The sequence below is a fragment of the Semicossyphus pulcher genome, unplaced genomic scaffold (assembly GCF_022749685.1).
Source record: "Semicossyphus pulcher isolate SPU_LCO1_2020_fin unplaced genomic scaffold, fSemPul1.0.p SCAF_12, whole genome shotgun sequence".
Classification (NCBI taxonomy): domain Eukaryota; kingdom Metazoa; phylum Chordata; class Actinopteri; order Labriformes; family Labridae; genus Semicossyphus; species Semicossyphus pulcher.
Genome location: NW_027211626.1, coordinates 16,160,184 through 16,183,933, shown reverse-complemented (window position 1 = coordinate 16,183,933; position 23,750 = coordinate 16,160,184). Strand labels below are relative to the sequence as shown.

Sequence of the window (23,750 nt, the reverse complement as noted above, 5' to 3'; positions counted from 1 at the left end):
TTTCTCTCAGTTTATTGGAGGCGGAAGGTAAGACACACATTTCATTTTAGTTTTTCTCACAGACCTGGCCACCCTTCAGTATCTACAAAGTACTTCCTGTTCCTTCTCAAAAGCAAGAGCTACATCCATCGTACATGTTAGAAACAGTCATTTTAAAAAAACAAAATAGAAATAAAAATGTACAACATACACTTGATATATATAATATAATTTTTGCTCTTTTTTTACAGAGGTAAAAATACTAAGCGTAAAAAATGGGTCTAATTCATTACAGGGAGTTTCTTTAATTTTATCAATTTAAATACACAAGGAGATAAAGAGGATGCGTTCAGGCACTTGTAAATGGCTCTGACATGTGAGAACACACTCGACACCGGACGAGACGGAGAAAAAGACTCACACACACACACACACACACACACATAAACACACAGTCACACACACTCTTTCCAATCTGATTGGCCCCGTCCCTGACACATTAAGGATCATAACCGAAGGATCTGATTATACGGGATAGGTCTTAGTGTGTGATAGCATATTCAGCTGATCCCAGTAGCTTTGGATCGAGGAGCAGGAGAGAGGGGAAAGGGATGTGGGATAAACACACACACATACACATACACACCAAGGACGCACAACTGGTACACAGGACAGGATGTTTGAAACAGACACAACCAGGGAAGGAAAAAGGACATCCTCAGGCATTCTGCATTTCAACTACAGTAAGTGACATTTCCTTGGCAAAACAATCAGGGATGGATGTTTGTCTCCAGGATTTCAGCTGGTTTTTCGGACTCTCGTTATTTCCAAAGGGACCCGACTCAAATCCTGCTTCTTTTTTTAATGTTCCTGGTCGCATCCCCAATGCTGCCATCAACCAGGCTAAAACAGGGTAAAAAGCACCCGAGCGGTTGTCAGTTTAGTGACTGTCAGTGTGAAGGGTCTGATTGGTTGGCTGCAGTGTCACTCAAACAGACGGTGACACGAGCAGGTAAGGGTAAGAGTTTTGTACATCGACACACCCATTAAGATCCGAAATGAACACACTTTAACTGTCTCTCTCTTAATCCAGTCAAGCTGTTGTGAATCTGATGTTGCTCTCTGTGGGTGTGATGACGCACCAAATCTGGCGAAAACAAATACGCTACATGACAGAAGAATGGAGCCCGCCAGACACATGTTACTATGGATACGGAAGGTTGTCTCTCATGTTTATGTCCAATTTCCCCAACAAATGTTGGGCTGGAGGTATTCGGGAAAGCCAAGAGATGATTAGCTTAGCTTAGCTTAGCTTAAAAACTGGACAACAGTTAACCTGGCTCTTTCTTAAGGCATAAAATCATGTATAAATCTAACTTATTCACATATATCTTATTTGCATCTGTGTTTTGTTATCGTTTCTAGCTAGCTTAAGTTCCATGAAGTCACTGCACTCGGCCAGGAAGTAGTCCATTATGGTACACTATAGGACACTTTCGCTTTTGTACAGATTAACTACTTATGTAGTGTTAGTTAGTGCTGGATGTGCTGGTAGATGGCTCTTGTTACCTTTGGACAAAGCCAGGCTAAGTTTCCAGTATTTATGCTAGGCTAGGCTAACTACCTCCCAGCTCTAGGCTTCATGTTTACCACACAGAAAACCAGTGGTAACAAACCTCTAATGTAACTCTCTGCCAGAAAGTGACTAGTCAGGCTTCCCAAAGTGTCAGATTATTCCTGTTACGACTCCAGAATGACATGAAGCCGTATTTTTAGCGTGTATTAAGGCTCACTACGTTACTGTAGTGACATTGAACATGTCAAAGTTCAGTCGTTGTTTTGTTAGGCGAAGGCTTCATACTAATTTTCCATAGTATTTTAATACCTCTACTAAATGGATATGTGACTGTCGGGCTCCATTGGAAGGCGGGGCTTAAAGAGGGGAGCTGATTGTACATCGCAAGCAAACAGGAGTCCTTAGTTTAGACACTTAATGAGTTTCTTTTCATTATAAAAAACTGTTTAAAAGATTATATTTGAGGCTGATTGCTCTGAGCCGAAACTCTGCTCACGCTTTTCATCACAGAAGACGTCTTCAGAGGGACAGAGGGAGAAGTACGGAGTGAGACTCCACGTTTTAAGGCATAACGGGCACCAATTTTAACGGTATCTCTGATTGTTATTTCAGTCCGCGCCTGACGTGACACGGACTGCTGACTGAGGTCTAAGACTGGATGGGTTCCTGGTTTAGGCGATAGTTTAGGCACTGTTTGAAGTAACATGAAAGGGGCAGGGAGACAGATGCAAGAGTATCTTAGTATGACTTGAAGCACCGTCTCGTTCAGGGAGTAAATCACAACTCAGCACCCTTTTTGCTGGTGGATCAATTCAGTGAGAAAATAAATAGGATAAAAACACAAATCTTTGGGATATTAGACGTAGATAAAGATGAGTACCACATTTCAGTGAACAAAGATGTCGATGGTGGAGAGCTATGCAGACTATACACATGAGCTTTACTATAAGCTGCGGTACAGACAACAAAAGGCCTCGGTAAGCATGCACATATACCATCCACACATACACGCACTCGCACACACACACACACACACACACGCAAAGAGGTGTAGTGTCTGATTTCTCTTGTAGCTGGAGTTGAGCTGAGCGGGCCTGATATTGGAAGAGAATATAAACAAAATGGCCACGCATACATGAAAGGAGAGAAAAAAAAGAGAACAAAGGAACAATTCAAGTTCTTTGACGCCGAGTCAGTGTACAAAGTATAAAGTACCTGCATATGTGATACATGACATATAGGTCAGCTATAAAAAAGGCCCCCTGAAAAAGAGTGCTCTCTCACTATAAACAGAGCATGAAATGGCCACGTGGAGAGCGGAGAGATCTGTCTGCCGTGAGGGGGAGCTTATCTTCCCAGGCCGTTCAGAAAATGCACCAACTGTTTTTTTTTTGGCTTATTTCAGTGTCTGGAATTTGTAGAGAAACCCAGAGAAACCAAGGCAAGAGAGCAAGCAGCCGTGACCGCTTGTCCCCTCTGTGTATTTCCCCTTCCTTCCCTTTCCCTGTGCTTGCGTTGGGTTTTAGCTTTTTGTCGTTTCCTCTGAGAGGTCTCCGAGCGCAGCTGCTCAGCTCAGGGCCTTGTGTCGGCCCCCGCAGCAGCCGCACCTGAGCCCCGCCCGGTGGCAAGCGTGGAGAGGCGGGTAGAGACAGAGGCAGGGGGCCACCAGAGACAAGCCGAGCAGAGCTAGCCAGCGAGAGCCCATTCGGCCTCCACCACTGCCCTCGCCCCCGTCACAGGAGCAGGGGTCTGAGTAGTCCCCCTCTGGGTCAGACATGCAGTGGTAGAGCATCGTGTCTGCCAGCCACATGCAACTGACCCGGCGGATGCACCCCCGCACAGGGTCCGGCGCATCCTGACACCGGCCTCTCCGGTTGTCGGAGATGTTAAAGGATTCACCGCAGTGCTCACACTGAGCACGCTCCATCCCGTCCTCCTTCCGCCCCTTCCCGCCATTAGTGGACGGGGATGAGTTCGGGAGGAAGGAGCGGGGCTGAGAGGAGACCACAGAAGAAAAGCCTTGGCGATATGAGCCGCTGTGGCCCTTATTGGCCATTAAGGGTCCTAGAGCAGGGTCAGAGTCTGAGGGCGACAGGGCTGGTGCTAGCGGGTAGGTGTAGTCGTGCTTCTGCGCCTCCGTCTTTTCTAAGTGGACGTATGATTCATTGTCATCCATTTGGATGAACTTGTCACGCACGGTGGCGTGCCGGTAGTCCTCATAGCCTGTGAGCCAGGAACGGTCCGACGGGCGTCCATGATGACGCTCGGTCGTTCGCTCCCAGCTGCGCTCCCGAGGGTTGATACGGACGATTTCCTCGTCCTCCTGGAAGGTGACATGGCGGGGATGCCGGGACAACGGCTGCAGAGAAAGACAGAGTAAAATCTTTTAATCTGAATATTTCATTTATGAAGGAGCACCTGGGCCTTCACTCTCTTGGCATCATAATGTGATATAAAAAGACATTTTTTGCCTCACCTGGTCCGGGAAGTAGTGGTCCGACAGCCGGTAGGGGTCGTGGAGGTCGTGGCGATGTGTCAGCATGCACTTGTGTCTCTGCGGAAGGGGGGAGGACTCGAGCGGCTGCAGAGAGCTCTCCAGTTTCTGGGAGGAGTTGGACGAGCTGTCTGTGGTGTTCTGAGGGGACAAACAAACACAGGATGCGGGCTGAGAGCTGCACTCTGATTGGATACAACAAACAAATAGTGCAAGAGGATGACATGATTGGACAAACAAAAACAGGAAGCCGCGGGTTGCAGCTCTGATTGGAAAACAGGAAGTGTGAGCTCTGTTGTTGGAACCACTTGATCCAACTTTTGGATCAGTGTGTGTGTGTGAGTTATTAGCAACATCTGCCATAAAACAACAGCAGATTTTAGGGAGATTTTAGAAGTCACACAAATTCCCCATGTCAACTTTTTTTGGCCTCTCCCCCTACTTTCAATCCCTTTCCCCACAATCAACTTGTCCTCCTCCCCTCAATCTCACTTTCTACTAATTCCAGGTCTTATTCTCTCTTTTTCTCCACTCTGTTTGAGTGTGTGTGTGTGTATGTGTGTGTGTGTGTGAACAGTATCCCGTCCCCTTTTCGCTAAAGGTCGTCATGGCTCCACTCCGAATCAAACGTTGGCCATACACTACACAGTCCGGCCGCTGCCGTGTAGCTCTCACATGGACAGATTTGTCTGTGGGGAGCTGCAGTGTACCAGCTGATGGCCATGTCCTGGTTCTGTGTTGCAGACTTGACCCAACGAAAGGGGTGCAGGTGTTTTTGTGTGAGAAAAATTACTTTATCTTGTGTTCATCCTCACTCTCTCTTCCAATATTTTATCTCAGTCCAGCAGTCCTATCACAATGAATGTCCAAAGAAATCTTTAAAGCACATATATCTCACTGCATTTGTTTAAACTTACTTCAACGTCAACGTCAACAGAGCCTTAGAAACTTGTATCAAATGTTAACAAGCTTGTGCTAGCTCTTGCTAACAGATTTCTGTGCTGAATATTTCCAGTTCTCTTTACCTGGAATCCACAGCCATGCACTAAATGTCACGATGACACTGTTTACATGCTGGTGTTAGGCAGGTAAAGTTTAGCACTTTCACCATCCTAGTTGAGCCTGTTAGCATGCTAACGTTTGCTCATTAGCAATGAAATACATCTAAGGTTGATGGAAATGCCTTTAGCTTTGCAGGTACTTGGTCATTGACCAAAGTATTGTACATGTTATTTAACCTGATAATAAACGTGGACATTTATTATCCCAAGGGTAAAATAAATGTGCGTAAAACAGTTGTTGAGACATTTTTCTCCATGCACAACTTTGACCCTCATATTAGCACTACAGGAAACATCTGGGATCATCAAAGTCAACAGGAGTCATCGTCTGGGAACCATGACTGTGTCTACAAAATTGTGCACCAACCCAGAGATATTTCACTCGATAAGTGAAGATGATGACCTGCTGGTGGCGCTAAATGAAATCAGCCCTGGAAATCCAAACTAACTTTTTTCTCAAACTTTCTGAAAATCTTCGTCACGTGTGTCAAAATCTGGAATCAACCAGCGCTATGAATAATTTACCAGAGTTATATGACCCAGATCTGCTGTCTGTCTGTCTGTCTGTCTGTCTGCTGAAGCTATCCCTATTATATCCTGCTCCCCACATGGATACCGCCATGCTGAGAATTTCCCCCAGCTTTCTTACAAAGCCCTCAGAGCAGCCGGCCAAAAATAACATAACATGCTGCCTCCGCTCCAGGCCCCGCCCCCCTGGAGAAGACATTACGGGGAGGGGGAGGAGCCAATATGGTTTAAAACCAGTCCGACTGTGGCCTCCACGGCTGCAACTAATTCAAAACACAGACCAGACTTTCTGCTGCGAGCTCAAACTGCAGCCGAGGACAGAGAGAGAGAGAGCGAGAGGAGTTGAAGGGGAGAGTTTATATTCCTGGACATCCTCTCCTATATATTCAGGCCCAAGGCTGAGGCAGAGGGCATTTCAAGTTATTTTCTGACACAAAACATGTCCCGACTCAAAGCTCGGGAGGATTCATCCTTCAACAGGCCCGTCTGGCTCTCCTGGGATGAGCCCAGAATTGCTTCAATAGCTTTTTACTCCCTCTTGTTGTGAATGAGCCAAAATAGAGACAGAGCGAGGGGACGTGCTCAAGGGGGGGGGACAGAGGAAGGGTTGGGTTAAGTTTAGGTTTGGCGAACGAGAAATAATTTAGGGAAGTATGTCCATCCTTGCTCCCCCCCCCCCGCAGCCCCTCGCACCGTCCAACCTCGTCCCCTCAGCGGCTGTAAATCTGCTGCAGCATTTCCCCCTGTCCACGGCTGCCTGCCTCGCTAACTCTGCCGCCACCGCTAACTTTAGGAAAGGTCATAAGCAGAGTCTAAGAGGAACACAAGCAGCACAGAGCCCATTAATGTATCCCATGGTAATCAATGTGCGAGTGACAGGCGAGTTTGTTGAGTCACCATAAGGTAAAGGAGAGGTAATAAATGACATTGCATGTTTGCTCTTATTAAGTTTTGTCGTTTCAAGAACTCATATGCAATACACACTTTTTCATGACTGCATATTAAAAAGATTAAACTTTGTTTTCCACAATACAATTCAATGCTCTTTGGAGGAGAGACTATATTCCCTTTTACACTGCCAGTTTCGTCTTCTATGCAAAATGCTCGGAGGTGTAATGGTGGGGCGAAGTCGCTCTGCCTCTGAGCCGGCATCGGAGGTAGTAACAGAGGCGAAACAATGTCTGTGTAAACAGCTGAGCCAGCAGGGTTGAACAGCGCTTTGTGTGTGTATGGGAAGCAGGCGCTGTTTGTTAACACCTTGCGCATGTTTCCATCCGCAATACCGAAACGCACACTGGGGCGCCTTTACGCTGGCGTTGCTTGGTTCAAAGTAAAATGCCAAAAGCGGCGTGGCGGCGAAAGGCGGCATGATGGCGGAGCATCGTTACGCCGCTGTGGTGGAACGGCAATGTAAAGAGGGCTTATAACAACTGATGGCGGAAAGAAAAAAAGCTAGGTCAAAGAGATACAAACAAAAAAGGCAAGATCTGACACACCGAGCCGACAGTCTTGGCACTGCTTGGCTTTCATTGAGTGCCTGTTTCTGACTATCCAAACTTCCTCTAGTGTGTATTTAGCATGTTCAAACAGAGGGTTGAGTTCAGTTGGCTTTCATCTGAGACACAACAGGTACCCGTGTCTTTAAGACTCAACCAGCCATGACCAGTATTGCTAAGTTGTAGGTCAGATTCACTTTGCTACACTTCCTCATGTATGGAAGCTGATTATGTAGAGAGATATTTCTACATAAATTACATTTGAAAATTTCCAACCTACCCCAACCAGTCGGGTTTGAATAGCAGATCTATAGTGAAGACATCTTTCAGTGCTTTCAGACATATATAGTGTCATTGCCTCTTTATCGATCGTGTTCTATCCCTTCTTCCACAACCAAAATTCAGTGTGGAGATTACACCTGTTCAAATCTACACTTAAAAAGTGCTAGCTTAAGCTTCATCAGACACATAAAACAAACTCAGAAAGAGTTGTGGTCGGCTAGAATTTTTTAAGCCCTTACACACAAACTACAGGCGAGTAAGTCCTCTCATGCAGGGGATTGTATAGGCAGGTCTGCAAGCTGTTAGCGGCCATATTTGTGGTGTGTTCAAGTACAAATGTTCAAAGTTTAGAAACTATAACTTCAGTCAGAATTTTTATGTGCTTTTTGTTGTTGTGGCAGGACTGTTAGGGTTATATAAACCATCAACCAAACTGCATGAGCCAATGCGCTGCTGAGGAAAGTTTGGCTTTTAGAAAAAAGAAACAGTTTTCAATGAATTAATTTCACTGGAAAATGGCTAAAAAAGAAATATGGAGTCTATGTCACTTTTAATGAGCTACTATGAGTTTTAGTGAGCAGTTTAGTCTTACTTTGTGTGAATATGTCCGATAATTAGGCAACAATAACAAGTAAAGCCTCTGACTTGATGCACTGAAGTGTCAAGTTTTGTGAAACTCTGATGTTCCATTTTCAGGGTTACTCCACCCTCTGACAGAGCTGTAGCCTCCCTCCACTCCTCCTCATGTGTTTGTATGCGTCTCTGTGGTGGCTGTACACTCCCAGCAGAGCACCTATTAGTCTTGGCCCTTACAGACAGCTTGAGTCAAAGATGAACCACGAGGCACTTCCTCTCGTAAATCAGCAGCCCCGCACTAAGCTGGGAAACAGCTGCTAGCTGCTAGTTTGGTGGGGACTCTCTTTTTCAACTGGGAGGGTGAAGGGGGGGGGAGGGTGTGGGATGGGTCAACAGGAGAGAGCGAGGTGGTGGGATACAGGAAGTGACCTTGTGACCCTGCCTGCTGCTCCTGGTGTCAGGTTACAGGGTAGGGGGAGGGGGTCCTTCATGCTAACTTAAGGTACAGAGGTCTTGACACACAAAACACACACACACACACACACTCTGTGTGTGCTGTTGCAGGTATACGTGACACAGAGGGGACTATAAGGTCCTGAGTTGAAATATTTTCTGCTACATGGACGAAAAAAGGGATGTTGAATAAATGCTGGTAGAAACTGAGCCATAGTTCAAGTTCTAAAAGAGGCCTACAAAAGTTAAGATGGCAATTACTGAAGTCTATATCGAAGTGGGACCAAATTGGTGGAGGTGTCTTGCTCAAGGTACCAGGTGTACATGAAATCTGATCCAGGTAATCGAATCTGTGCATTTGTGAGCTGTGTCTATTCTCATGGATCCTGGGCTGTTGAGACGACTTGGAGACGACCAGCAATGCTTATTTATGTTTTCTACTATAACACAACGACATAAATGTAGGAAACACCAATGCTTACTGTAAAGACGTCGTCGTCACCCAGCTCGCCCTCATTCTGGAGTGCTGTAGAGGAGGTGGTGGAGCCTACACAGAAGCAAACAAGAACGTCCTTTAATCAGCACTTTAATAGATCATGTATCTATAAGAGAAGGCCTGGAGGTGGACATTGTGGAGATATTAAAGTGATACGATGTCTAAGACATTTTTAGAACGCGTTAATCCAGCACCAGGACTTGCTTAAAAATTCACCTGCATCTGGTCGCCTGGGACTTTATGAACCCTGACTGATCTGTAACCTGACATTGTGTTGCACGGTTACATCATGTACCTTCAGCCAGGTCCTCGATGGCTTTCCGAACCCCCCTGTCAAACGCTCTGGCGTCAGCTGGACTCTGAAAGGACAGGCCACACTTCCTGTCCTCCACCTTCCAATGGTGAAATGTGGGCGTAGCAATGGTGTACACAAGGTCCTTCCTCAGCGGACAGTCCAGGATCACCTGTTTATCCCACACATATCAGCCAATCACAACAGGGACACTTTTTCCATATCTTATCCTTAAATGAACTCACCATGATTTGTGGGTGTGTTTTTTTTTTTTTTTACCTGTTTGTCCCGAAGCCGCTCGCCACGGATAAGGAACTGGGAGCTGCTGGAGGTCGGCATGGGTGCCAGCTCTGGCGGGAGGAGGCGACACACGCCAACCCTGGTCAGAGCTCCGCCGTCCTGGGCCAACCAGCCACCGCTCGAGTCGTCCCGCGTCATCACCACGGCTTTCACACGCACGATGTAGCTGTCACTGCAGAGAGAGAGAGAGAGGAAGAATTATTAAAACAAGACCTAAAATTGTTTTTTAAATTTTGGTTGAAAACTTTAACTGTTCACAAAGAGGCAGACTAACATATCATTTCAGGGGAAGCAGCCCTTTCCATGAGCAAAGTTCACCAAACTATTCTACATCTGTCTTCGTCTGCGGTCAAAAACGAACTTGACTCTCATTACAGGTGAAACCAGCAAACTGACGTCAGAGCTTAATGCATGTTTCTGCCCATCATCAAAGGCTCCGTTATCACTATGCAATCTGATTTAGTAGCTATGTAGGTGTGATCAAATCTTGTAATGGAAATTCTGCTGAATTTGTTTGTACCAGCCAAGCTGCTGTATCTCATTTGACTTCAAGAGGCCAGTAAACATGTCAGCGGAAAATGAAAGCATTAAAAAAGCGCACCGGATGTTTCAAACTGAAGTACTGTGGAGCTGCAGAGGTGTCCTGGCTCACAAATGTGTGAAAGATGTTTGTCTTGTACAGACCTGACATTAATTTATTAGTTTTGCAAGTGAAAATTAAAAAAAATCCATCTTAAATAGATCTTGAATAATATTGGTATCATGAAATCTGCCAAAAATAATCGCAATATGACCATTTCCACACAGTGTAGCCCCTTTAAAGTGCATAACAACCTCAGTAAAATGCTAGGTTGCAGAAAATCCCCTATGCATCACTTTCTGACTGATAAATACCTAAACCTTACACTTCATCATTAGCTTGTTAAACTAAAAAGCTACATTTCCTTTTACTTGTATCAGGTAAAGTGTCACCACTTCCTTTTGCAGTATTAACAACAACAACCTACATAAATGTATATTTACACAAGACAATGTCTACATGTGATGTGATGTGCAAGCTCCACCAATGATAAGTGCGAAAACAGTCAAAGAAGCTTCCAGGACTCTGTGTTACTCTTCAAGCAACTAAAAACTATTCCCCAGGCAACATCTACTATTCTGGATCCCAATGGCCTCAACTTGTAAAAACATTGACTGAACTAAAACATGTCTAAGATGGTGTTAATGCCACAGCAGTTTATTATAGAGCTGGATCACACAGTGGCAGAATGTTTGAGGGCGTCACAAGTCACGACTTTGCCTGGTCGTCGCTGTGCTGCGGTGGGAGGTGTTGGACCAGGACGGCATGAAAACACACACACACACACACACTTTAATGTGAATGTTGCTTTGTGTTAAATTTTCATTGGTTTTACTCCTCAAAAAAAATGTAATAAGAGATGATCATTCAATAATTATGATGCTTGACAAAAGGAAAACTAATCAACTACGATTCTGAAAACAGAAGCAGACAAGGGCCATCTCGCTTTCTCAAAACACATGTACACAAGAATGTCAAGACCAAAATGTATATATCACACAGTAAATGTCTTGTACTTAATAAATCTGGCTGTTAGATAGATAAGTTACACCTTGGTTAAACATTAACAACTGCCATTGTTTGTGAAAATGTCCTTTATTGGACCATGTAGCAGCCTACTGTGTTTTTATATAATCGTAACATCCGCTCTGAATCCTCAAATAAACTACAAATAGATAGCAACAATAATCACCTTGGGTCACTTTGAATCATTAATTAAATTTTTTTAACCATATGTTATTCAAAGATACCGCACATGTTAAATGATTCATGTCAGGATTTGCTTCTTTTTTTGATTGTCAGACATTTCAGAGACTTGTTATTCATCAAAAGTTAAGTCAATAGATAAAAAAATTACTATTTTTTTAAATATAGGAAGTCAGAGCAGTGTATTGCCCTTTCCGACAGAAACCTCATTCTACAACACATTAGCGTACAGAAAAAAAGAAGCATTAGAGCCAGGCTCGTCACTCAAACTGACAGATAAATCAACTTCATTTAAGTCTATGCAGCTGTAAAAAACAATACTTGACAAAACTCCCTCTGCAGTCAATAGAGTCGTCAGTGCTTAAACATGAGACAACATAATGGAGGCTGAACGGTAAAATACAAGACATTCTCAGGCATTAGCATGACAGGCCACCACCCTCACAGGGACACAATGAACACACAATCCACATGAATGATCTGACAATAACAGGATGTACCTCTGTGTATTCCGTCGATGCTGCACTGCGTGTGTGTGTGAGTGTGGGTGGGTGGGTAGGTGGCATGAACAGAAAGAGACACATGAGCCCCTTTCACACCTGCTCTGCACTCCGGAAAATTTACCGACATTGTCCGGGTAGGCTGCATGTGCCAACACAAACGGCCAAATTTTCTACCCAGAAGTCAGAGAACGCAAGTAGTCGGGGTGAGCCGATGTGTGGGCGGAGCGATAATGTTTAGATCATGCGACGGGTGCGAAACCAGAAGAGTGACACATAGCAGGGTGATTAAAAACATCAGAGAGACGAGGAGATTCGGGAGCTTCTGGCTGTGAAGGCCGATGCAGAAATTCTTAGCCAGTTGCGGGGACCGCAGCGTACTTTTTACGTCACGTCCTGCCTCAAAAAACCCCCAGATGAGAGGGACATGTGTGAAAGAGAAACAGGGCCCTTTAAGGAGCAGACTGTCCTGAAACTTTCTGGAAATTGTCTGGAGTACATGTGTAAAAGGGGCTATAGAAAGAGAGATAGAGAGGGAGGTAGAAAGAGAGGCAGAGTGGGAGTGAATGAGAGGTGTTGTTATATAATTAGCTTTCAGACAGTCCCAGGGATTTGAAGTGCACACACACACACACACACACACACACACACACACACACACACACACACACACACACACACACACACACACACACACACACACACACACACACACACACACACACACACACACACACACACACACACACACACACACAGGTGGTAAAACTGGTTCACCAGCTCCCACCCACACACATTCATAAAACTGACTGAATGACAGACCGACTGACTGGGTGACAGCAGACAAACAGAGAAGCATCTACAAGGGTTGCACTTAAGTGTAAACACACATAAAATAAATGCTTCCTCTAAATCCACTCCTTCTAATTAGACTTTTCCATTCAGATATAAATGTGTTGCAGGTCAATCCATTAAGAAAAAAAGACATTAACTAGAAGAGTAAATCTGTTACTGGCAGAGTGGAGCGGCAGTGTTACAGTTTGTAGGCATAATTTCATGTGTCATGTCAAACCACAACGGGCGGAGGCAAATCAGTCATTCGGGTTCTACTTAGCCACGTGGAAAACGTGAATGGCAACAAAGAAAATAATAGATATTCAAGACATAAATGTCAATGAGCTATTTATATTTCTGTTATTTCATGATCTTGGAGGGCACGGCTGGCAAAGCTAGCTGACCTTATAGGTGCTAGCAAGAGACTACAATAGCCAAAGCCAGTTGAATATAAAAGGTCAGCTAGGCTAACTGGTGAAAAGCATTTTACAACTACTAAACAATAACAAGGGATTTACCGAGTTGGTTTGAACTGTCTATACACTGACTAATGAGAACTATTAGGGTTAACTATGAAAATAAAGTTACATCATTTTAAAATAAACACACTAGTCACTTGTGTAGATGTTGTGATAGCATGATGTTGATATTTGTTAGGTTTGCAAACAGCTAACCTTTCTGACACCGTGGTTAGCAGCTAACTACTTAGAATAGCTAACTTTACAGTTGCTAGCTAGTGGCTATAAATGGCTATATCCTGTTGAATATGAAAGGTTAGGTAGGCCTCTGGTAACTTTCAGTTATTATAACTAATTACTGATATTTAAGGTCTTCACAGTCGTCTATTGTTAGAAGTTAGACTGGCACATTACAATGCTACTGCTTATGAGATTGTTCTTGGTTGCAGCAAGCAAGTATTCTGGAAAACAAAGTGGTCTGAATCATAGAAACAACTAAAGAAATAAAAGAATTAAAAGTTTCAAAGATCATAAACGGAAAAATGATAAATATTGGGTTTAACTATTCAGATAAAGTTCCCTATTCTTGAAAGAAGTCTGTAGCCACTTCTATATGAATGTTTTTTTTGGATGATGTTGATGTTTGCTAGGTTTGCTAATGGTTAGCGTGCACTACATCGTGGTTGGCATCTAACCACTTAGTGTTCTTTGACAACAATTAGTGTAACTAGAGACCACTAAACAGACACTGTATTCCTGTTGGTAATCATAGTGTGTTGGGGATTTTGTGTCGGTTAATATCTGTTGTACATTATCTGAAAGGATAAAGTATGTCATGCTAACAATTTGGCGGCTGACTGATATAAATATCACTTGATGTCGCAAAACAGCAGTTGACAAGGCCATGTCACATAAGCAACTCTGGATGCTCTTCCCTCTTTATTGTAATTTAAACTGTATTTTGGTTAAATGTCGCTGAAAGGGGGGATGGTAAGAAGCAGAAACGTTTAATTCAGCTTTAATTCAACCAATTAAATTATTTCTGCCTTTAGAGTAGCTGTGACACTTTAAATGTTGGTGTAACAAACAAAATCCATAGTACAACAGCTTTATGATTCAACCACATGTAGCACATAGGTTTGAATCCAGTCCGGCCACAAACAGAAATAACAGCAAATTCTGTGCTATAAAAGCAAATGAGCATTAAGATACACGATACAGGCTATCAGCTCTCTAAGATGAACTTGTCACTTTTGGGCTGTCTTGTGACCCATGTTCAGAGCCCCGTCTGCCGACAAGCCCTGTAATCTGTGGTTGGAACACACAGACGGCCACAACCAGCAGCAACGCGCTACTTCAATACACTTGGGAGTGACCACACATTCTGGCACAAATAAACACAGACACACACATACATTTGGGAACTGTGAATCTAATTCGGTCCACACAAATGCGGCACGAGGTACCGATGCTGAAAATGGACTATGACGCCCACTTTAAGAAAAGGCGGTTGATGCACTATTTATGATCACATGTTGGAATTCACACCTAAACCATACACACAGTTTTCCTTAATAGCGTGGCTCATTAAATGGTGCTCTAGGTGATTTATAATATTGTATGTGCTCAGACTGTGTTATGTTAATGGCTGTAAAGACTTTTCAAAGTCCTTTTTAGGTGGCACGAGGATGTAAAGTTTCACAAGTGGTGTGATGACTCAGTTTAGAGCAAGAATGGAGAATGCATTAACAACTCACTGATAAGGAAAGTGCAAACAATTCATGCATCACATCCTTTTATAATTTGATATGGGCTTTGTCATCAGGTCAAAGGTGCTGGGTGTGTCTTTATACTGTAGTTGCCATGCAGCCAAACTTTCTGTACAACCTTTGACACAATATTCTCCTGTCTGTTTGTGGTCAATGTCTTCTGAATGTCTTTCGTCTTCAGGCCACATTTGTGATTAACTGCCAGCTGACTTCCAACACCTCAAGCTCCTCCAGCTGTGGAAAAGGTTTCATTGAGTACACTGCAGCCATTACCTTCTAATCACCTACAAATGAAACAAGGTTTAAGGTGCCCTTCTTACATCCCTACAGCCAATTGTTTCTGCGGTAATGAGGGATTATTGGTAATGTTTGTATAACAAAGCACAGTAATAAACAATATTTCTGGCCTCTTGGGGGCAAATTGCACAAGTTGTCGACATAATTGTGACATATTACCACCTTGAAAAGTTGATTTATTAGCAAACTGTTGAAAGATTTTCACATCCAGCAAACATAAGCATTGATTCTGTGGATAAAAGTCCAACATTTTCTCTTCTTTAAGCCCTGTTTTGGACTCTTTTACAATCTCCACTTTTGTGCTAAGAGCTTTTTCACTGAAAACAGCGGCCTTCTGAAACAATGCTGATAAGAGAGAGACTGAAGCCGGTCAGTAGATTTGCGGGCCTGAATACCTATACAAAGCAGTCATGATCCATTGTTGAAATGAAAGGTTTATTATAGTTACTTTAACTGAAGCTAGGCAGAATACACGGGAAAAATAAACGGGATTATTCAGGTATTTTAATACAGCAAAAAAAATATATATTAGCTAGCTGTTAGCTTAAACAAGCTAATGGAGTGTCTCTGCATGAGGTATACAAATAGAGGTTTTCTTGGGTTTTTTGTGTCTTACATTCATTGCAGCATGGCCGTGATGAAAGTATTCATTCTACACTTTTCTTTCTATGCTTGGTCCACACCTTGCACACTAGTCTGTGTCACAATGAGGAAATTAGCTGAGGGTGGAGTACACACCTGTAGATTTCCTGCCAAGTCACATTAGTGCACAGTCAATGAACTCTTTAAGTTGCATTTGTTAGCTGTATTTACCTGTAAGCCATTTTACCATTCACATCCTGTCCGTATTTGCACTCAAAACACCACAAAACTACAGCTTGTATTTTTTTAGAGCACATACTTTTAGGAGTGCTACATAGTTAGCTAGCCTCTGCAAATACCTGACGTGGTCTGTGAGGAACAATATTGCCATAAAGCAGTAAAGGGGGCTGGGAAGATCCCCTGGTTATCAGGTCTGGAATCCAGCTCATGTGTGACAGATAAAAGGGCCAGTGAGGGCAGCCCAGCCATGTGTGATAAGGGCGGCTATACTTCCTCTGATAAGGAATGACTGGCCGCGCCTCTGCCTGATCAACAGAACCACACACACCCCTGCACAGGGTTCACATCTCTACGTGGAGCTACACACACATACTGTATATATGCCCGATCAAGAGCAATCAGGAAGTGGCTGAAAGGTGGTTACCAACCGGATGTATTTGTTATCGGCTTTGTTTATGATTCACTGCTATTAGTGTAAAAAGAATAGTAGGACTGTTCGATGTGATAAGCTGAATTTTTTTTAAAGTAAACAAAAAACAACAAATAAGCAAATTATGACAAAGTAGGATAAATTGAAATTTAGTTTACATACAACACGAGTCAGTAGACCTTTTCTTAAACCTCATTTAGGCTCCCATTCAAAGTTTCACTTCAATGTGAGCATGCAATTGAGACAGGCAGGGAGAACTAGAGAGAGAGATAGAGAGAGAGAGGTGTGGTGAAGCGAGTTCATTCACAACTATTGACTCTGGAGGCTCCTGAGGGGAAGTTTGATCGGCTTCCTGTCAATCAGCTGTAGTTATATGGAGCGCTCACATGTCCGGGCAGCACAGGACTCATGCTGCTGAGTGTGTCAGTTGACATGACAGAGAGGTCACTAATATGCAGAGGAACGTTAATGGATAACATCCCATAGCCAACCGTCCAATCAGGGCGCGAGTTCACACTTATGCATGATTATTAATATACGCAGGAGAAAAATAGCTTTACTACAGTTTAAAAATTGATGGAAGATGTTATTAGAGTGAGATTGTTCTCAGATTTACAGGAACAGTAGAGAAAGGAAAGTAGCTACATGCTTAAGATACTGTATGTGCAGCCTCTGAGGCTTATACTGACATAGAAAAATAATTATTTGATATTGTATTGCAGCTTTAACACATTATCCCACAACAAAGAGTGAGCAATGATCCCCTAAGGTGACTCCGCAGCCCCTCCATTTATATCGAGGGTGAAACCATACTGGAAAATAAGCTCATTGGTTCTAAACCTCTTAGAAATCCAACCAAAACCCCTCATAATGACTCATATCCTCTTATACTCTGTTAGGCTTATCGCTTTGGGTAAAATGTACGTGATCAGACATCTGTCAAAACGTCAACCTCTGTGTTTGATCAGGTAGTCGTCGTTTACATAAACTGTCAGATGTCAATGGTTTATCTTGTAATTGGACGGCCTGTGGACCAGCTCCAGGGCAGCAACCCAACTGAAAATTATTTGCATAATGAACACTAGAAAGTCTGTTCTCTCAGGGCTTCCCTAGTATAAATATGCTGGTATATCCACCACTACACATGATGGGCTGCGCCGTTTCCTGATGCTATTTGTGGTTAGTTTTAAATAGCCTGTAGTCTTTCCCTGTTGTGTGTTGTAGGAGCCGTTTTAATTTACTGTTATTGGGAAAACATCCAGTTTCCAAGAAGAATCCGTCTGAAATAACTTTAAGAATTAATTATGAAAGTACATTTTTTAACTTTTACTATAAATCTCTCTCAGAGGAGTGACATAACAAACCAGGATCGGAAAGGGCCGACTGACTTGTATGTTGCAGGAATAAACTCTTATATCAGTACAACAAAATAGATTGTGATGTTACCAACCAAGTCATCACATACTTACATGACTTTTAAGTATATCCTAAAATCCAACCTCAACTCCTTTAAATACCACATATGCACTAAGTAAAAAGCCAGAGTCCTGAAAAACAAAACAACAAAGCACACAGTGTACAGTTCTGTAGTTTTTGTCTACATAAGCAAAGAGAGTATTAAACAAAGGTTCTGCATGTGTTGATTTATCTAAATCATCCGTGTACTAAAAAATAAAACAAGGTTTAAACATGAACTTGTAACAGAAGAAGTGAAAGTTCACAGAGTTCATTTGTCGAAGAGCTGAATGGAATGTGAGTCGTCAATAATGCACCCAGTGGATTGTTGTACACAATGGGAAAAAAACACACTGGGTGGGTGAATTGAATGAAAACTCAAGCTATTATAATCTTGGTCATCTAGTCATCTGATGAGCAGAGATTAGTTAGGAAAAAAAAAGAGAAACAGGCAAACAATCCGGCTCCATTGTTTGGTCTCCAGATATAAACAGCTCAGGCCATTATATAAAGGCTCCGGATAGCAACCAGTGATGAGCTCCTCTGTAAAACACAGGAAATACTGTGAACAAGGATCTGTTCCACATGATGCCTCTGTTTGTGTGTGTGTGTGTGTGTGTGTGTGTGTGTGTGTGTGTGTGTGTGTGTGTGTGTGTGTGTGTGTTTGTGGAGGGGGAGTACAGAGAGAGAAAAAAATGCAAAAGAGGTTCATTTGTGGACATGGAGCATAAGTCGATATTCTCTTTTCTCATGCGTGTGCTTTATATTGAATGCTGATATGCATGTTACTTATTACCAATTATCTGTGGATATATAGGCATCACCACATACATATTTGTCTTCCGTTTCTTTCATTTTCAGTATGTGTGATAATTATGCCTATACAGCAGATTACCTAAGTGTAAGCCCTCTTGTGAGGTCACACTTCTGCACCCTTCTTCCAGTAAATGCAAATACTATATACAGAAAAACACACGCTGGTAAGTCAGCTAGCCACAAATACGGTTCGACAACAGCAAATTATTCAGCAGTCTAAACCATCAACAGGAAATGTCAGGTTTCATGATCAGTTCCTCTGAATCATCACCGAAGAGACAGCCGTAGAGAAAATTTTTTACACCACAAACAGCTTCGATGGACCTAAATGGAATGCAGCTCCAACACATGTTGCACTGATGTGAGCGATGTATCCACATACAACTAACAGATTAGTGAAACCGATTTAAGTCGTTCCGCCAATTATGCATACGTTTGGTAATGAACGTTTCCACTGACCTAAAAACGTTATCATAGTCCTAATATAAGAAAAGAACAGCACGGTCCGGTTGATGGAACATACAGACCTCATAACTCCTCACTGCTGTGTTTGCCAGTGGATGAGTTCTTTTTGTTCGGAGATGGATTATATTTCGTTGCTAAGTTGACCTTAGCTGAATGTCACCGGGCATCTCCTGTCCAATACTGACTGTGCACATGCTGACCCTGCAGCAGCACACACCAGATCAATACATCCTCTGCTCGCATTGTGACTCTACAATGTGTGTATGTGTGTGTGCAACAGGGCAAAGATTCATGTCCTCCAAATTGAGGATATGATGGCTACAGCTATTGTTTAGTTTAGGACATGTAGTTCACAAAAGGCCCAGACTGACAAAATGTGTTTGTGCCATTAATTTCTCATAGAAAAAGTGCCACATCCAACTGGTTTCTCTGTTGAGCAGGTGAAGCATTCAAATGTGTTCATGTGACTCAACCACCACAGCATGCATCAGCAGCAAAAAAAATAATCTGCTGCTAAACTACAGCAAACAATTAAACCTCAAAAAGTGAAAGAGGTACTGAAATATTGAACATGTGACCGACTATATGATCACAAGCAAAGCTACACTGCTGCACCCTTTAGCATTACACAAAAGGCATGAAGGTGTGCCTTTTATTCCCCGACCCCTCCTTCCCAAGGCTTTTATTGCCGATAATAAAACCACAACACACAAACTAGCAGATGAGTGCACATTGATTTAGTTAATTCCTGTAATAAGACAGTAAAAGTTTTTTGAAGTAGTATCAAAAGGTTACTATGGTTTATTTGTTGAGACATTTAGATCAAATGTAGGCCTACTGTAAAATGCAAAAAGAATAGCAGTGAAATAAACTAAACTGACCATAAATGCAAATTATGTGAATTCTTTTACCATTTCAGTTGTAGATTACAGCTAAATTATAGTAAATCATTAATGTTTTAAACCAACACAGTTCAACAAGCCTCAAAATACTTTTGTGCTAAGCAGTCATAGGGATTCAACTATTAGCTAAGTGGCATAAGACAGAAGGTAGACCAGTGATATTGTCAATAATCAAATTAATCTTTCTTTAAAATGCATTCATATCTACATATGATGCAATAGATCTGCAATGAGAATCAAGAGCTAAACTGACTCCTGTAAACCTAGTGTTATATGTCCAATATTAGCATAAGCGCTAATCAACATCAATTTATTCTGGAGTCAATAGCAATGGCATTTATCCCAAAGGAGTAGGCTAATGGTTTTATAGAAGTTGAATAAAGGTTTTAATTAAACGGTTAATAACTTGCCATAGCCTTTAAAAAGAAACCAAGATTTAAGAGTAAAAATTATTGCAGGAATCGTTTTTTTCATTTTCTTGAGGCATGAAGCATGTTAGCTCGCTAGCATGTGCCTAGGTTTTTTAAGAATTATTTCATTGACATAGTTTAAAAAGTCAAAAGCTTGTAAAATTTGATTTGGGAACATACTTTACGAAAACTAGTATAAAATACATTATCAGACGACAATATGACTTTGTTTTGCTAATAGGGAGTCAATAAAAGGTCGTTCTTTGAGTAGGTAACGTCGTGGGAGTGGCCGAATTTGCACATCACGCCATGAGAAAGAACCACATCACCATAGAAACGCTCTCTCACCCGGAAGTGAGGGGCAGTTTAGATATCACCTGTTTATTTAGAAATATACGACTCAGAAAGGGCCATAAAGACATAGCTTCTGCCATGGAAGAACGTTAAAGCAGTTTCAGAAGGTATAAGACACCTACAATAAAACTAGCATTGAGTTCTACCCCAGTAACCTACATGATTTCAGCTAGCTCTCATGTTTTAGCATTGCATTATGCTAGTTTATGAGAAGCACAGACTGGAGCTAGGTTTAAGTCCCCTTTTCTTGTCTCTGTTCCTCTGTAGGACCAGGGACAGACAGACAGACAGAGGCTATGTCCGCTGGTTTCATAGAGCTTAGAACGACCAGCAGGCATGAATGGGGACGCGTTGAAGGTTAGAGGGCTTTTATGAATGAGCCGGCGTCACGCCACAGCAGCGCAAACATCCCCTACGGTGCCCTTCGCCCTTCCACCCCCGCCGACAGAGATCTGCAAGGCAGGCATTCCAACCGAGCACAGCCCCGTATAGTCTGACAGGGACGGAGGAGTTATCGATATCGGCTAATGGTGTTGTAAAAACGCAAACAGGGAGCCAGTATTTTAAATGGTTCTGGCATGACTGCTCACATGTCTGCAAATTTCCATTCAAGCCTTAAAGAGATTGACTTTGGCACAGGCTCGTCTGCATACCTAACAGTGAAAAATTATAATCTCCCTGTATTTAAACCCGGTGGTCTATTCGTGTTGGTTTTAACAATAACATTCAGGCTATAAGCGCTCTGCCACCTGCTCAGTAGGCCTACTAAATGTTATTCACATTGAGCTACAGTTCCTTCTCGGTACAGCTAATTTTAAGCTTCAAGCGCTTCCATATAGGCCTATGGGTGCCTTATAACAGGTCTGTGGGCCTACACATTGAACTGCTCTATATTAGCTACATTTCGCAAGACGCTGCAGCACAGTGCACGGGTCTGTCTGTCTGTCACACACGGGCTAATAGGGCTCGAGTCGACGAGAAAAAGAAGCGTATTTTTCCAGCGCAAGTCTTCGTTTACAATCGGTATTTTTATGAATGAAGCGCGGTAGGCTATGCAAATGAGGGCGATTGAGAAAGAGATGGCGGATGAGGCATATCGGATATCTCATATCCTGTGAGACTTCCCCCTTCGGTTGGAAGCAAACATACAGATGTGGCCAAATAACGAAGCCAAATTGCCTCTGTAAACGCCGTCGGGTTTTTCTTTTTTCACAGAACAATGCACAAACAAGAGGTGCGTGAGCTCGCTGCTGTTTGTGTGTTTATAAAAGGTGTAACTTCGGGGCGTGTTTGAGTTTCTAAGTTACGCTGCAACAGGGCCTGCTCTCTCGCTTCAGATCCTTTCAGAAAATGTTTCCGATCCACCCACGCTTATTCCCCTCCTCCTCCTCCTACTCCTCTGCTTTCTCCCTTGCCTTCTCAAGACTAGTCCACACCAAGGTTGGGGCCCTAAAAAACCCCCGTTCTACAGCACTGTCAATGCAATGCTTCACAGCAGCATCAAGCACCAAATTTAATCGAGTATAGGAATAAAAAAATGCAAAAACATACATTTAAAGAAGCTTCGTGAGGGGAGTTTTAGGCTGCACATTCCACCAAGTTTCCTTAATCATCTCCAACTTGTAGGCACAGGGAAAGGCGAAAGAAAGACAGGCAGATAGAGAAAGCTTTGAGCCACAGTACTTACTCGTTTGGGTGTGTTTCTTCTATCATTTTCTCGTTTCACCTCAGGTAATGTACCACGGCGGTTGCATACTTTTCGCTCGTCATTCTTTCACCGCGGATCCTCCGATTCTGTCTCCAATTCCGCATAAATCCCCCCTGCGCCTTTGTGCGAGTGTCGGCTCTTTGGCTTGCCTTCGACTGGCTGTGCCTCAGTCTGCTTTTCCTCACTTTTCCTCTCCGCAGCTACCCAGTTCCTTCTGGATCGCAAATGCCTCCTTTGCTATAACTTTAATACCCCATCGCCTTCAGTAGGTAGCGTAGTCTATACAGACAGTTTAGTAGCCGAATCCAGCTCTTCTCTTCGCACCCCCCCTCCCCAAACACACACACGCACGCACACACACGGACACACAAGGTACACACTCCGTTTTTAAGTCCTAAGGCGCATGTTTTGACCGACGACTCCTGTTCCAGTTGTGCGTAAAAAGCGCGTCGTCGCTGTTGTTACCGAGGGGTGGCCCCGCTAGAGCCCCATCTCTCTCTACTCCATGTTGGATTGCAGGCAGCCGAGCTGCTCCAACGACGCCGGGGGAGGGAGGAGGAGGAGGAGGAGGGGGGTGCAGGGCGGAAGCGGTGACGTCGGTCTACATTTTGGTGGAGGGCCCACGATGGTTGCAAGCCGTAGGGGCCCTTGATAAACGACCCCCCTCCCTTCTTTCCCCTCTCCGGATCCTTGATTTCAAATCCGGACATGTCACCTTTGTTCCCAAATGAAATTCCTCCCAGTTCCTGTTTGGAAATGATAGATACTCAAACGAGAATCAAAATGATCCTATTTAAGTGTTCACTTTAAACTTTAAACTCTCAGCGCGTTATGCAGATTTAAATCAAGGCAGTAGTTATATATCATGGACGCAATAGTATGTTGTAATGCTTATCACTCAGAGTTCGTTATCTTAATCCCTTTGCATTGATTAAGTAGTATGGATTTAAGGATTATTATGTTGAGTAACCGAACAAAACTACAAAAATAGTTTAACTGCAAATGCGTGTCAGATGAAACAAAAGAGATTCAGTTTTTTTTCCTGGTTAATCTTGTTAACTTTTTGCTAATCTATCTCCGGTAATCCATATCAGCTGTGAGTATAGACTCGTATTGCCTTTGTGAGGTGATCTAGTCCACAGATTGATCTCTTTAACACCTATTGATCCTCTAAAGTGCGGGGAAGTTCGATGATTAAACCACTTTTGTTT

At 43.0% G+C, this 23,750-nt stretch overlaps 1 protein-coding gene across 1 annotated transcript; it reads right to left on the bottom strand.

Annotated features, from left to right (window-relative positions):
* LOC138588881 (sprouty-related, EVH1 domain-containing protein 2-like) lies at positions 1-23,061 on the bottom strand. The gene is made up of 6 exons (XM_069659132.1): positions 22,519-23,061; positions 9,513-9,705; positions 9,237-9,405; positions 8,928-8,992; positions 4,032-4,190; positions 1-3,914 (listed from the first exon to the last, which is right to left on the bottom strand). Exons 1-6 carry the CDS (start codon positions 22,542-22,544, stop codon positions 3,123-3,125), a joined length of 1,404 nt encoding a protein of 467 aa, XP_069515233.1. The 5' UTR covers positions 22,545-23,061; the 3' UTR covers positions 1-3,122.
* Positions 23,062-23,750: the final 689 nt, after the last annotated feature.

Bases quoted from the DNA above. Each gene is read 5' to 3' on its own strand.
- LOC138588881 (XM_069659132.1), bottom strand. From the start codon at position 22,544: ATGATAGAAGAAACACACCCAAACGA. The intron at 9,706-22,518 runs GTAAGTACTGTG...CTCTCTCTGCAG, and splicing joins GAAGAAACACACCCAAACGA to TGACAGCTACATCGTGCGTG. The intron at 3,915-4,031 runs GTGAGGCAAAAA...CTTTCTCTGCAG, and splicing joins ACCACTACTTCCCGGACCAG to CCGTTGTCCCGGCATCCCCG.